This window comes from Bison bison, unplaced genomic scaffold (assembly GCF_000754665.1).
Source record: "Bison bison bison isolate TAMUID 2011002044 unplaced genomic scaffold, Bison_UMD1.0 scf7180017864289, whole genome shotgun sequence".
NCBI classification, from domain to species: domain Eukaryota; kingdom Metazoa; phylum Chordata; class Mammalia; order Artiodactyla; family Bovidae; genus Bison; species Bison bison.
In genome coordinates this window covers 5,081,938-5,097,251 of record NW_011494861.1, presented here as the reverse complement: position 1 = coordinate 5,097,251, position 15,314 = coordinate 5,081,938, and the positions used below count along the sequence as shown (strand labels likewise).

The following is a 15,314-nucleotide window of genomic DNA, read 5'->3' as shown; positions in this document are numbered from 1 at the left end:
TGGGAAGCTGGCAAAGAAGCTGGGCTGTCCTTCAGGACGATCTGAAAGTATCTTCTAACTTTTGTTATATTACTGCTAAAGACTGGAGAACAGCATTTCCAAGCACTGGAAGGAAGGTACTAAGTATGCAGAGTCCACCCCATTCTTTAAGCAGCTTCACGAGTCTGAACAGCTTCATCTGATGCCATCAAGGGGCCCAGGTGGTGTTCTGCTGGGGACATGGGAGAGCACAGAGCCCAGGGCCTTCCACAAGCAAAGCTTTTTGACTTGTAGGTGAATGTCATATGGGTCTGGGATCCGGGTCAACTGGTTCCCTTACTAAAGACCATAATCAAATTCATTTTCTAAAACTTTCCTTTCAAAAACAGATAACTGAAACTCTTTAGCTCTGTTACCCAAAAGTTGAGAGGCCCAGACAGCAAAGGGAAACGGCTAATTTATGCTAATAGTGCCTGTTTGGAAAGCAGCTTACTAGTAAATGTGACACCTCCACAGACTCCAACACCAGAAGCTTCCAGAGAAGACTCGGGGCTGTTCAGAGGAGGAGGGAGACTGAAGCAATGTGAAGCAAATCCACTGAACACGGATCAGTCTTTCCTCCCACTCTGGCAGAGCACATAATACTCATTACTGTGCATCTCTGTAGTCTAGAAGGTTCTCCTTTATTACTGCTGATGGGAAAGATTAGGAAAAAAATAAATTCATAATCAAAACCTACAAATTAGCTGCAAGGGGAAACCTAGAACCCTTAGTACTAAGAAGACGTGTGAGTACGCAGGTGTCCACCTTTTCATATTTCTTATCCAGAGATGATTTAGAAAAAATATCTGCCCATGTTTTCCTGGAAGTAAAAGGCTGGAGGTGGGGCAGTAGCCCGAGACTGGCATCAGATCCAGTTTCCGGTTACACAAACCTGTCAGCCATCACAAAGTTCCTCCTCCTCTCCTTATTTCTCAGATAAGAAAACTAAGACCCAAGTGGAGACCCAGCGTCCTTGTGGTCACCAGTGTGAGGACCGTCACCTGGGCCTTCTGCTCTTGGGCCAGCATCTTCTCCTAAACCACCGGGCCTCCTCCTGCCTGTGCCCCTACCTCCACCCATAGTGAGTGTCCAGAGAGGAGTGGGAGCGGCCACCCTGAGCTTCCACCTCCCCCAGCATCCAGGGTCTGTCTCAGTCGTGCTCACGGTGCCCCGGGAGGATGTGGACCAACACAGGAAAGCAGCAGTGACTCTCCGTGTCCAAGGTATCCTCCACCTACCTGTAGGATGGAGATCTTCCTAGTTCTGCGGGGGTCGTAATTTATGACCATTTAATAAAATGATCCAGAATGACAGAGTATACACGGTAAAAAAACAAAACAGGCTCTAGGCACAGATTTTAAATGTTGAATGCGGTGTTGGTAGGCTTTCAGCCCTCAGGACACATAATGTAATTTCAGTCATTCAGCAGGATCCTCTGACTCTGCGGTTCTTTCTCACTTGCGGCTTTCGCTGCCGCCGCCTCCTCCTCATGGGTTCTGTGGTGTATCAACTTGACAGTTCTGTTTCCTACTGCTGGGATCAATTACATGGAGTCTAGCTCTCTAGCAAGGGGAAAAAACACTCCTAAAGTGCCCAAATAGTGGGAGCATACCTGAGGTTTAGAGGAATCCTGACAGGAAAAATATATTACCCACATCTCACATCTCTGTGATTACAAAACAAGACCACCCAAGACACAGAGTTCTGAGGGCAGGTGGGTTAGTCCAAGTGGTTAGATGAATACTGGGCAGTGCCCTTCTCTCCCTCTGTCACTCGCTCACAGCAGAATGTTGCAACCACACGTGTCAGTAAGTATTAAGTGATGCAAGGAATGGGCTCTTAAAATCAGAGTCTACAAAATTAGAAAATGATTGCTTCTTGGTAGGAAAGCTATGACAAACCTAAAGACTGCGTTAAAAAGCAAAGACATCACTTTGCTGACAAAGGTCCGTATAGTCAAACCTATGTACAGTAGTCATGTATAGATGTGAGAGCTGGAAATAAAGAAGGCAGAGCACTGAAGAATTGATGCTTTCAAACTGTGGTGCTGGAGAAGATTCTTGAGAGTCCCTTGGAAAGCAAGGAGATCAAACCAGTCAATCCTAAAGGAAATCAACCCTGAATATTCACTGGAAGGTCTGATGCTGAAGCTGAAGCTCCAATACTTTGGCTGCCTGATTTGAACCAGCTGACTCATTGGAAAAGACCCTGATGCTGGGAAAGATTGAAGGCAGAAGAAGAGGGCAACAGAGGATGAGATGGTTGGATGGCATCACTGATTCAATGGACATGAACTTGGGCAAACTCTGGGACATGGTGAGGGACAGGGAAGCCTGGAGTGCTGCAGTCCATGGGGTCACCAAGAGTCGGGCACGATTTGGCGACTGAACAACAAGAAAATAAAACAGACAACTGGAAGGAGTTGGCTGCTCCTTCCAAGGGAAGCTACTAAGAAGAAAAGAGCAGGGAAGCGTCCACATAACACTGCTGGAGTCTAAAGATGCTCTGGCCTCACACAGGATGACTCAGAAATCCTCCTTGACTGTATTCAGTGTCAGGGGCCAGCTCCACTGAAGTGGTCTGAGGATCTGGGGACTTGGGGGGAGGGGGAACATCCTCTACTATTCAAGCCAGTCAAACAATGTTTTCTGATGACCAACTTTGCTCCAGGCCCTGGGCCACATTCTGGGGATACAAGACTCTAGCACTTGGCGAACACACTAGGTACGTCACTTAAGGTCTTGTTTCAATCTGTCTTCTCCACTAGAATGTCAGCTCCATGAGGACAGGGGGTTTGTTCCTTCTGTTCCCTGCTGTTATCACCGACACACACAGTGGTACCTGGCATTGTGCTGGTGCTCCCTGGACATTAATGAAATAAATGAATGACTTCTGACCAGTAATCTAAAATGAGAACTGAACGAGTATCCTGGTGAACAGCGTGAAGGACTCATCCTGTCTTCAGGCTCACTTGCCATCTCTTCTCTCTGCCAAGCCCCAATACCAAACTCAACAAGCCCAAAGCTGGAGACACAGACCTGGGCCTGAACACTAAGGTGAGATCCAACTGCGGAAACTGTCTTTCTTCTTTCTGACCACCAAACACATTCTGCTTCCTAACACCTCAGTGCTCTGCCATATAGGTGTGGATAATGCACTGGAATTTACCCATATAAACATAACTTTGGAAAAATGTCCTAAAGCAAGTGCTGAAACATAATTGGTTATCACTTGGCAGTATGCAGGGTTATCAGGAGAAGAATAAGCACATAACACTACTGGGGAATACAAAAACCAGGCTGGCACCTCAGTGAACACAGCAATTGGGGGCCACCAAGGCCATTACTACTTCTACCTCAAAGAGACTAGATTTAAGACACAAGTGGGCCAAGAGGAGACAGCTTTCATGAGTTCAGTTCAGTTGCTCAGTTGTGTTCGACTCTTTGTGACCCCATGAACTGCAGCACGCCAGGCCTCCCTGTCCATCACCAACTCCCGGAGTCCACCCAAACCCATGTCTACTGTGTCAGTGATGCCATCCAACCATCTCATCCTCTGTCATCCCCTTCTCCTCCTGCCCTCAATCTTTCCCAGCATCAGGGTCTTTTCCAATGAGTCAGCTCCAAAATACTGGAGTTTCAGCTTCAACATCAGTCCTTCCAATGAACACCCAGGACTGATCTCCTTTAGGATGGACTGGTTGGATCTCCTTGCAGTCCAAGGGACTCTCAAGAGTCTTCTCCAACACCACAGTTCAAAAGCATCAATTCTTCAGCACTCAGCTTTCTTTATAGTCCAACTCTCACATCCATATATGACCACTGGAAAAACCATAGCCTTGACTAGACAGACCTTTGTTGACAAAGTGATGTCTCTGCTTTTTAATATGCTGTCTAGGTTGGTCATAACTTTCCTTCCCAGGAGTAAGTGTCTTTTAATTTTATGGCTGCAATCACCACCTACAGTGATTTTGGAGTCCCCCAAAATAAAGTCAGCCACTGTTTCCACTGTTTCCCCATCTATTTGCCATGAAGTGATGGGACCGGATGCCGTGATCTTAGTTTTCTGAATGCTGAGCTTTAAGCCAACTTTTTCACTCTCCTCTTCCATGAGTTACTTCCTCTCAATGTAGGTTCCCCCTCACTGCAATCTTTTTTTTTTTTTAAACCTCCTGTTTCCTTCCCTAATCCTGAATTCTAGCTACCAGGCTAATAACGTGTGTTTCACCTGTGAAAATGTAAGGCTCCAATGTCACTGTACACAAAGTGTTCCATGCATACACAATGAAAATTGATTTCAGTTCTGTTGCTAAGAAACTGCAGAAGGAAAGGGTTTTTCCAGCCTCTTCATTTATAAAGTAACCACTTTGTCTATCGGAGAACAAATGCATGTCTCAAGTCCCCTCATGCCTTGCTCTCATTTTTAAAATGAACAGAGAAAGATGATGGAGAGTGGCTGAAAGTACATGCTATCTTCATTTTTTTTTCACGTCCTTGAAAATGAGATGGAAACATGGTTTCAATAACCCACTGCTCTCATATTTATTAATCTTTCAGGCTGAAGATTCTGCCCAACACTGCCCCATTTCAAGCAAAAATGAAAAATGTCCCATAGAAATTACTCTTTGATTTTAAAAGGTTAGCCTGGGCAGTGAGAACTAATTTATGCTATGCTTGTATTCCATGTGGGGTTACTTCCCAGGTCTCTGTCCTATCCTACATCGCCCCAAGGCCCAAACACGTACACGTGCATGAACAAGAAAACACACTCACACACAGCCCAAGAGAACAGCACAATGCACTGCTAGGTTTCTTAAAAACAAAAACAAAAAAACACTAAAATTAGGGCTTGGGATAAGGAACGTGAAAACATACTTGTTAAAGAAAATGAAAAAAAAAAGTTCTTGTTTAAAAAGAGAGAAACAGGCATACTAACTTTGAGCACACCATAAAGAGGAAGCCTAGAAAGCAATAAAGCCACATATGTGAAAGGCAAGGTCACAGCTGAATTTGTAGATTTAACCCAGAGGCAACTTCTACTGATATGAAACAATGAAATAAATTTTTGAAATATCTCTCCCCTTCCAATGCTTGGCTTATTTAATTTACTAAAGGACTCTAAAGTACAGTTCTTTTCACAGCTTGTTACACAGTAGAATCTTTCTGCAAACTGACAAAATTGATTGTCTTACACCAACTTTTCTACACATATAATTGATTTTTAATTTGGTGTCTCATTTCCAAAAGGACTTGACAATAAACTCCACTCTATCCACACTATTGACTTCTTTAAACAAGAGTTTGATTCAAAGTCTGATGGGAGTCAATTACAGAAAAGATAGTTTAGTTTCACTAATATCTGAAACATTAGGCAAATTTTACCCAAATGTACATCTTCCTTTTTTAATAGTAAGGCCTGATTCTTACCATGGACCATAATAAGAATACGTAACATGAGCAACATGTATTTTACTTATATGTACAATGTATGGCAACACACATTATAATTCTTCCTTTTCTTTTTTCTACTCTCATATCTAAGGATTAAGCTGTTCATAAGAAATGGTTACCAATTTAGTTTAAAATGAGAGGAAGGGTAATCAGTAGGGAGAAAAAACTACTTTCATCCAATTTAAAATTTACTGAGTACGTATTATGAGTTGCACTAAATACAGCATATCTATATTTCGGGTTCTAAGCAAACCGTAAAAAATTTCAGATTAAGATTTCTTTAAAAAGTGAGGATTTTAATGTTATGATTCAATTTATGTAAGTTTACAATGACATAAAATGATGTAGGTACATGAAACAAAGTACTTTGAAGAGAGTATGAAACAAGGAAAATGTGAGATGGTGATGAGGTTTCAACTTCCCTTTAATGTTTTTATAATAATGGTCTCACAGGAGAGAAAGAGCCACATAAAATTTAAAAAAGAAAAAGAAAATGAATGGATTCATACTGGATGACCTACAGGTTCATCAACATTTCTTGAAAGACTATATAAATTGTTCCACAACTTTGGAAACTGGACCATTCTTTTTGTTTTTTTTTGGACCATTCTTAAAATAAATATAATTCAATTAAGCCTTCTCCTATATTTAATGTTATATACCTTTAAAACCGAACACGAAGATTACGGACATCCTAAAGCTTACATCTGCAAGTAGGTAATCGTGGGCTGTAGGCACCCCACCCTGCCCCCGCAGCTTTCACCTCCACCACCTCCTGCTGCTGGAGGGACTTAACTTCGGTTCTGCTGTGAATTCCATTTTCTACAGCTGCCACACAAACAGTAAATAAAATTCATTGTATTTTTGCCCCACTAAGCAGCTCTGTCTTCTGGCACATCCAGATGCCTGGCTTGAAAATAGTGAACAACGAAAACAATGTTTTATTGAGCAAACATTCCAAAAAGGCCATAACAAAGGCCTCGGAAGGTGCTGCTAAAGAAAGACACTGTGGCAAGGGCTTTGTGTCCTCCATCTGAGTAATCCTTGACCAGTGGCCTGGGTTCATTGGATTACAAATATTCAGAGAATTAGTCTCCCATGTCATGTCAACTTCGAAAGAAAGACTTCCATTTATGTTTATGATAAATGGAGTTTTAAACTGAAAGATGGTTCAGATGTTTTAAAATTTATGAATCTGTAAAATCCATGTACATGACCAATTAAGGTTTATTGTCCCCACGGATTAACGCTTTTTGGATAAAAAATTCCAGAGGTTATCTGTATCTAGGTTGTTCACCTCAATGTATTACATCAAAGTTGATATGAAATATTTAAAGGGAACCATATTTCAAGATGGGGCTTTCTAGGTGGCGCTAGTGGTAAAGAATCTGCCTGCCAATTCAGGAGAAGCAAGAGACACTGGTTCCACCCCTGGGTCGGGAAGACCCCCTGGAGTAGGAAATGGCAACCCACTCCAGTATTCTTGCCTGGAGAACTCCATGGACAGAGGAGCCTGGCACGCTATAGTCCACAGGGCTGCAAAGAGTCAGACACGATTGAGGGACTGAACACACACACATATTTCAAGATAAAAGTTACAGTTGAAAGTGAAAGCTTTGGTCACTCAGTCGTGTCCAACTGCTCGAAATCCCATAGACTGTAGCCCACCAGGCTCCTCTGTCCATGGAATTCTCCAGGCAAAATACTGGAGTGGGTTGCTATTCCCTTCTCCAGGGGATCCCACCCAGGAATTCAACTCGGGTCTCCCGCATTGCAGGCAGATTCTTCACCATCTGAGCCACCAGAGAAACCTCCAAAAGTTACAGTTACCCAAGATGAAATGGAAGCACTCTGCAGGGACATCCAAAGCAACACAACCTCTCCCTTATGTAACACCTGGAATTATGCCCAAAGCTATTTCTGCATGAAAGTAATTCCTGAAACACAGCAAAGTGGATGGGAAGCAAAGGGTGAAACGCACAGCTCAGAGAGGCACCCAATCTTACAACCTTGCAAGGCAGGCCAAACTCCACAAGGAAAATGCAGGCCCTGAATTTTGAAAAGAATTCAATTAGCACCCCCAGTATTTCCATAATCAACAGCTGAATGCTAATTAAGAGCACAGCACCAAGCAAGCAATGGAATCCCAGTGCAATAAGCAACAACACAAGGGCGCAAATGCTCCCTTCAGCCTGCATGCATAAACAAACAGAATTAATAACTACCCGAGCATGGAAGGGTGGCTTAATCTGTTTCGATTAGGCGCAGTTCAGCCCTGGGGCTTTTGTGTTATATTTAAATGTGTTCATCATGTTTAATTAAAAACCTAATAATCTAGGGTTGTTGTTTTTTTAAGTTCTGATCTGTACTTTCCTCTTCTTTCTCTTCCTGAGTTCTACTGATTTGGATGGTTTCCTGAAAAGGAACAATATTTTTAGCATGCTGTGAGTGAAACTGGCTAACCAGCAACATCATTTTCCAAGGCAGCAGCCAGTCACTGACATGGGTTCCATCCTAGCCCATGTTAGGGGTTCAATAAGCTTCTTGAATTAAAGCAAAAACACTCCTCTGATCTGACCTGGTTTATTTAGCCTGAAAGACTTCCCCATGAGCTAGCTACCAAGGTGTTTCCAACAGTCTCTCCTCTAAAACAGAGTTCTTTTGTCATTATTTGGCTTAGAATTTGACAGAAACTGGCACAAACCTGGCTTCAGTTCAATAGAATTTAAAGTATCTCAGCCCTAAGGCAACTTCAATAAGAAATACCATATCTGTAACAACACATCAAGTGTCTAAGGAATTACTGAGAGGAAGTGTGAAATGAAAGGCCTCCTGTTGTTTAATTCTGAGGCCTAAGATCTCAAGAATTAATCGTTATCTGAAAGACCTCAGAAGAAGAGGTCCGGTGATAGTGCTAACCATAATTTGGGAACTTTTCTCAAAAGTAAACTTTTAAGGTTTACTTTTATATGCATCACTGGATTCATATAAAAGTTTTTCTCCTTGGTGCTGATGCATAATTATTAACCATTAAATGCTGGATTGAGGACAGTGTCAATTAGAGTGAAGTTTAAAACCAATCATCTTAAATAGAGTTGTCAATACTCAAGTGCCTCAAAGGCAGAGACATTACTTTCACCATCAGAAAGTCCTCACTCTTCACAAGTCTACAAACTAGAAGGACAACCAACTTAGAAATAAAGACCGTGAGGAACAAAGCTGTCACGATGGCAGCACAGAGGCTTCAGGAGCGGCCAATAAAGGATGCAGACCTAGTTCAGCAGCGGAGTGCCTTGATGCTGAACCTTAGGGTCTGGGTTGGCAAGAGAGAGAGAGGAGTCTGTTCCCAGGGCAGAAGACCCACAGGGTCAGGAGGTTCCCACTGTCAGCACAGCCAGGGGTCCCACGGCAGGTGCTCCCTGCCAACCCTCTCACACGGTGCTCCATTCACGTCTGTGCAAAGGGAAGCAAGTGCATCGATGCTGGAGTCGGGTCAGATGCTGGGCAGCTGGTCAGACTGATACACTGGAGCCAGTGAGATTCAAACATAACTAGAGCACCCAAGTATACAGAACATTAAGAGGGACAGAAGAGGCAGGTTCACGTATTTATTTGAGTTCAGGCCCATTTACTTTGCTTAAATCTTCTGATTCCTGGGGTGAGAAAATGTGGGAGTTTCAGCAGGAGGGGTGGCAGGTTAAGAGCAGTGCTGGTTTATGTGCCCTACTGCCACATAAAACGATTCAGAGAGGTGATCTGGACAGTTCAGGTGAGGCTTCCCTCAGCCTATCAATTACTCAATCACCCTCCCTCATTCCCTGTTGAGGTTTTAGAAAGTGAACTTAACTTCCTATGAGTAAGGGAACCATTTGATCCCTGGGCTCTGCAAGGGCTGGATGACTGCCAAAACATTTCTTAAAACTTACACTAAAACAAACATGGTAAAAATGAGCCCAGACTGACAAGGATGTATGCGGTTAGAGATGATTATCCCAGGCTGGGAGTGAGTGGCACTCTGGAGTCCTGCTTCACTTTTCAGAATCAAGCTGGGCTTTTCCCCATGTGTCAGGTTCCCGACCCTCGTCACCCTACCATTTGCTGCATGTCCCCAAGAGGCAGCAGAGAGGACACTGCCCACCCTGCGTCTGATGTAAGCAAATGCTGTTGGGGAAGGAAGCCAGCTCTTTTCAGCAGGAATGTGAAAGGTCCAGAGGGAATGAAAGGTCAATGGAGGAGTGAATGAAGGGGGAGAGAGAAAGGAGCTGGGGAGGCAGGAGTGAAAAGGGAGGGACAATGGCGGGGCGGGGGTGGGCACATGAAGGTGGAAGGAGAGGAGAGACCAGACCAAGTGAGGAGCCTGAGTCTGGGAAGCAGCTGTCAGGGGACATCCGTGCTGACAGGCCCTAGGATGGGCCACTGTCCACGACTGTCCCAGCCTTTTCATCTCCTTATGTCTGTCTTTCACAAAGGCTTTGTGTAGAATTTAACATTTTTACCCATCAGATCTCTTACTTCTTCTCACATAAATAGGTCTACAGTGGAAAACAATATCCATGACTTTTTTTTTTTAATTGAAGTATACTTGATTTAAATGTTGTGTTAATTTCTGTACAGCAGTGATTCAGTAATATAAACATAAATATTTTTTTATACTCTCTTCATGCTCATTAGGATTTATCACATACCAAATCACTTTCACACCATACTCATTATGGTTTATCACAGGATACTGAATCTAAGTTCTCTGTACAGCACAGGGAACTATATTCAATATATAGGACCTTGTTGTTCATCTTTTTTATACATAGCAGTTTGTGTCTATTAATTCCAAACACCTAATTTATCCCTCTCCCACGCCATGCTCCCCCTTTGGTAACTGTAAGTTTGCTTTCTATATCTATGAATCTGTTTCTGTTTCATAAATAAGTTCACCCATGTCATATTAGACTCCACCTATAAGTGGTATCGTATATTTGTCTTTCTCTGACTTACTTCCCTTAGTATGATAATCTCTAGGCCCATCCATGTTGCTGCAAATGTCATTATTTCATTCTTTCTTAAGGCTGAGTAATGTTTCATCACACACACACACACACACACACACACCCCCCACATCTCCTTTACCCACTCATCTTCTACGGGCATTCAGGTTGCTTCTATGTGTTGACTATTGTGAACAGTGGTGCGTGTATCTTTTCAAATTAGAGTTTTCTCTGGATATATGGCCAGAAATGGCTGGATCATATGGCAACTCTATTTTTAGTTTTTTAATATGTGACTTTTCAACACAGTTGAGTTTAACATTTTTACTTTGGCCACTGTCTCAAGGACAAAAGTTTGAGCTGTCTGCATCTCTTTACTAATCGGGTCAAGTTTCACATTCTCTATTTCAAAGCTGAGGCTTCACCAACACTCCTATGAACTGAGGGACCGCTGAGAAGGCTGGCGCTCTCTTATGGAAGCTTCAAGGACCATCTCACTATCTCGGCCCCTCCTTGCTGCCTCCTGATTTTTCCCTCACTCCTCTCAACCCCTGCTGCCCTCATCCACAGCACCCCAGGGAAACCTCCCTGGGCACACACCCAGGATCTCACCACTTCTCACCACCACCGCTGCTGTGCCACTCGGTCACCCAGGCCTGGGCTCTCACACAGCCCGAAGCCACTCTTGCTTGAAGCAGCAGCCAGAGAGTCATTGGCAGATGGAGTCCCTGTGCTCAGAAGCCACTCACGCAGAGCAAACAGCAAGACTCTGAACACAGGTCTACCGGCCACCAGACCTGTGCCCCACCTCTCCTGCCGCTCTCCCCTCGGACATGTTCCCGCCTGTTCCTCCAACACGCCAGGTGCGCTTCCACCTTAGGGCCCTCAATATCCAAGGCTTGCCTCCTCACAGAAGCCAGGCCCCCATCTGGTTCACCCCCGCCCCCTGCCCACGGCTTTCCTCAGCACACACTGATTTACAGGTGGTCTCCCCTCTCGATGGGGGGCCCTGTGTTCCCCTTGATAGTGCCTAACATAGCACCTGACACATAACAAGCACTTGATAAAAACTGCTGAAAACATGAATGAGTGGGACCAGGAAACACTCTCCCATAGGCTATTCTTAAATACAGGCAAGGAATTCACAATCAATCAATATGTGTATCAGTGCCAGCCCTCATCTTAATCTCGGTCAGCCTCAAGGGCAAATGTCAAGTGGTGATGCTCATACTGAAGACTGTATTTGCAAAAGCACAAGAAATCTCCCTGCTTTGTGTAGCAATTCTTCTCCCCAAAGTCACAAGGTGGAGGAGAGCTTCATTAGAACTCTTTCTGCTGGGATAAAATCCATGAGTTAGAAAACATGTACTTCTGGGTACATTTCTATCTTCCCACTGTCGGACACGACTGAGCGACTTCCCTTTCACTTTTCACTTTCATGTATTGGAGAAGGAAATGGCAACCCACTCCAGTGTTCTTGCTTGGAGAATCCCAGGGATGGCGGAGCCTGGTGGGCTGCTGTCTATGGGGTTGCACAGAGTCGGACACGACTGAAGCGACCTAGCAGCAGCAGCAGTAACAGAATGAATATGAAAGATCTGATATTGATTTAAAGTCTATGTTTCCTGCTCTTGACTACTGTCCTTCTGCAGGTTAGAGACCCTTAGCAGACTTCACAACAAAAACAAGGTGCAGCCTTAATCTAAAGAGAGTATCAGCTGGTTCTAAAATGACTGAATCCTTCCTAACAGAAGGAGGTATCAAAAGCTAGCCTGCACCCAAACAAACCAACCAACCCAAACTAATTTTTTTAAAGAGCAACTATTTCCTCTCTTTCCATGACAGCTGGGGAAATCTTTCCCATTTTCTATGAAACAAATGCTGACTAAACTCAATTCTTTCCATACAATTATGAGGTTCAAAGGCTCTTTATCCTGACTGACAGATGCCACAGGCAGTCTGCAGCCATGACCGGATCCTGGGGACACGGTGAGCAGCACGCCCAGCCGCCCCTCATGCCCCAGAGCAGACCCGAGGCCGATTCCCGCCCGCTCACCACTTCATCCTCGGTCCAGCTCTTCTCAATCAGCTTGGGCACAGGCTTCTTCACCAGCCGCTGCAGAGCTTTGCCAGCATCATAGCCACTTTCATGGAGCTAAAACAATAATGACAATTTTAGTTTGTTCATTGCACCAAATAACAGAACTGGAAGCAAATCAATAAAGAGGGGATCCTTCATTTACTCTAACAGAAGAGTCATGAGATGGGCACACAAGACTCAGAGTTACTTCAGCCAGTGTCATAACTGGCTAATATCCAACCACTCCCCGGATCCAGCTGTTCTGGGAGAAGGACACAAGCAGGAGAGAGAACATTCTGGCAATGACAGGAACAAGATGAAGACCAACAGTAACATTTATGGAAAATTTAGCCTAGGCTGTTGCTAAAGCACCTTCCATGCACTCATTATCTTTCTTAATCCTATGAGGAAAGTATTCTCTCAGTTAATCTTATGGAGTAGGAACCCTCATCACCCATTTTATGGATGAGGAGACTGAGGCATGGAAAGGTCGAGTAAAGGTACTCACCCATACTAAGCCAGTAGGCGGTGGAGCCAAGACTCAAACCCAGCCTACATGACCCCTACTCTTGTCCCATTTCCCTCAAAGTGGTCTAAAGACATGACAGATTATGTTCTTTCCCATTAGCACATCTTAAGTCTTTCACCTATAATTTCACTAAAAAAAATCTCAAGTATCTAAATATAAAAACTTTAAATCTAATTATGTAACAGTATACTAACTTCTCAGCACATATAAATGAAGATGCTAGTTTATCTACATGCTCCTTTTAGGACTGGACTTTCTCTCTGGTCAAAACTGTTTTTTTTTTTTTTTTTTAAGATTTATTTATTTTTGGCTGTGCTGGGTCTTCATTGCTATGTGCAGACTTTTCTCTAGTTGTGGCAAGCAGGAGCTACTCTTGCGGAAAGTGAAAGTGAAAGTCGCTCAGTCATACCCAACTCTTTGCAACCTCCTGGACTATATACACTCCATGGTATTCTCCAGGCCAGAATATCCTCCCAACCCAGGGATCAAATGCAGGTCTGCTGTATTGCAGGTGGATTTTTTACCAGCTGAGCCACAAGGGAAGCCCCTTGTTGTGGAGCACAGGCTCAAGAGTTGTGGCTCACTGGCTTAGCTGCTCTGCAGCATGTGGAATCTTCCTGGACCAGGAATCAAACTCATGTCCCCTGTATTGGCAGGCAGATTCTTAACCACTGGACCACCAGGGAAACACAGAATGTTTTTATACTCCATATCCTTTCTAACCCTGGGCAATGCTTGGCACCCCTGATCCCTCTCCATCTTGCAAAGATACGCCTGCCTTGGCTCCTATGACCATGTCCACCTCTGGTTCCTGAGTCTCCACCTGTGGACAATGAAGAGAAGGAGTAGAGAGAATGATCCTCCTGCTCATATCGACCTTCCCAAACTCTGGCTGTCTCTCCAGATTTCTCACCGGGGAATGCCCTTTCTTTCCAAAGTCTACTCTGATAGGAGCATTTGTTCTGGCTGAGACCTATACCTCCAGGAACTAACACCATCCATAGCAAAAGGTGATACACAGAGATACTTGTTGAGTTAATAAACAAAGGCCTTCAACTACTTACTGTCCCTCGATAGACTCAACCTAAATCTCCACCTCAGTGTCTTCAGGTTCATTCAATCTGATGTTAGCTGAGTACCTATTATGGTGCAGGCCACACCCCAAACCCTGGGGACACAGCAGTGAACACAACGCCAGCCCGAAGGGGACATGCTGATCTTTCTACAAGTGCTTCAATCCCTTATTTGAAAAATTCACCAGCATTTGCAAATCCTCAGTACAAATAAGGTGCGAACTTTACTAGTAAGTCAGTTTGTTTATTTGTTTGGATGGATGAATGGAAGAACAAATAAATAAAAATTTTGGATATAGCAAATCTCTCCTATAACTATTTGACTGCTATTGGAAGTTAAATGTCCATTTTCATTGCTCATTCAGCAAAACAAAAAGTTATTAAAAATCAAAATTTCCCAAGTTAGTCTCACATTTTAGAGGATCCCAACTTACTCCAAGTCCAGACTACCCATAGATGTCCAGACTAGAAATTAATTACTAAGACAACTACCTTAAAAAAACCAAAAACACCTACTTCAATGATTAATGCTGTATCTTTTTTTTGGTGGTGGTTGGGTGTGGATATGGGTGAGTGTACACAAAAAATATGGATGCTAGATATGACCTTATGTATTTTTATGACATTCATTGTTAGAGGATTTAAAAAATAATATACTATAAATATTATACTAAATAAATGAAATGCTATACTAAAATATTAGAATTTGCAAATGTTTGAAAACTGTTCAACTGGCCTCCTTTCAGAAGTATATAAAATAAAAAGTTAGATTTTCATACTTTGCCTAAGATCCAGAGCAAGCAGATATTTGCCAAGTTCTATAATATAATTCGGAGAAGGCAATGGCACCCCACTCCAGTACTCTTGCCTGGAAAACCCCATGGACGGAGGAGCCTGGTAGGCTCCAGTCCATGGGGTCGCTAAGAGTCGGACACGACTGAGCGACTTCACTTTCACTTTTCACTTTCATGCATTGGAGAAGGAAATGGCAACCCACTCCAGTGTTCTTGCTTGGAGAATCCCAGGGATGGCGGAGCCTGGTGGGCTGCTGTCTATGGGGTTGCACAGAGTCGGACACGACTGAAGCGACTTCACTTTCACTTTTCACTTTCATGCATTGGAGAAGGAAATGGCAACCCACTCCAGTATTCTTGCCTGGAGAATCCCAGGGACAGAGGA

At 43.6% G+C, this 15,314-nt stretch overlaps 1 protein-coding gene across 1 annotated transcript in view; it reads right to left on the bottom strand.

Moving 5' to 3' along the window:
* The window catches only part of RERE (arginine-glutamic acid dipeptide (RE) repeats), a 304,726-nt gene that overhangs the window by 79,569 nt on the left and 209,843 nt on the right, over window positions 1–15,314 (bottom strand). The window contains exon 11 of the mRNA XM_010850194.1: window positions 12,510–12,608. Coding sequence (XP_010848496.1) covers window positions 12,510–12,608 — 99 coding nt within the window. The remainder of the gene's footprint in view (window positions 1–12,509; window positions 12,609–15,314) is intronic.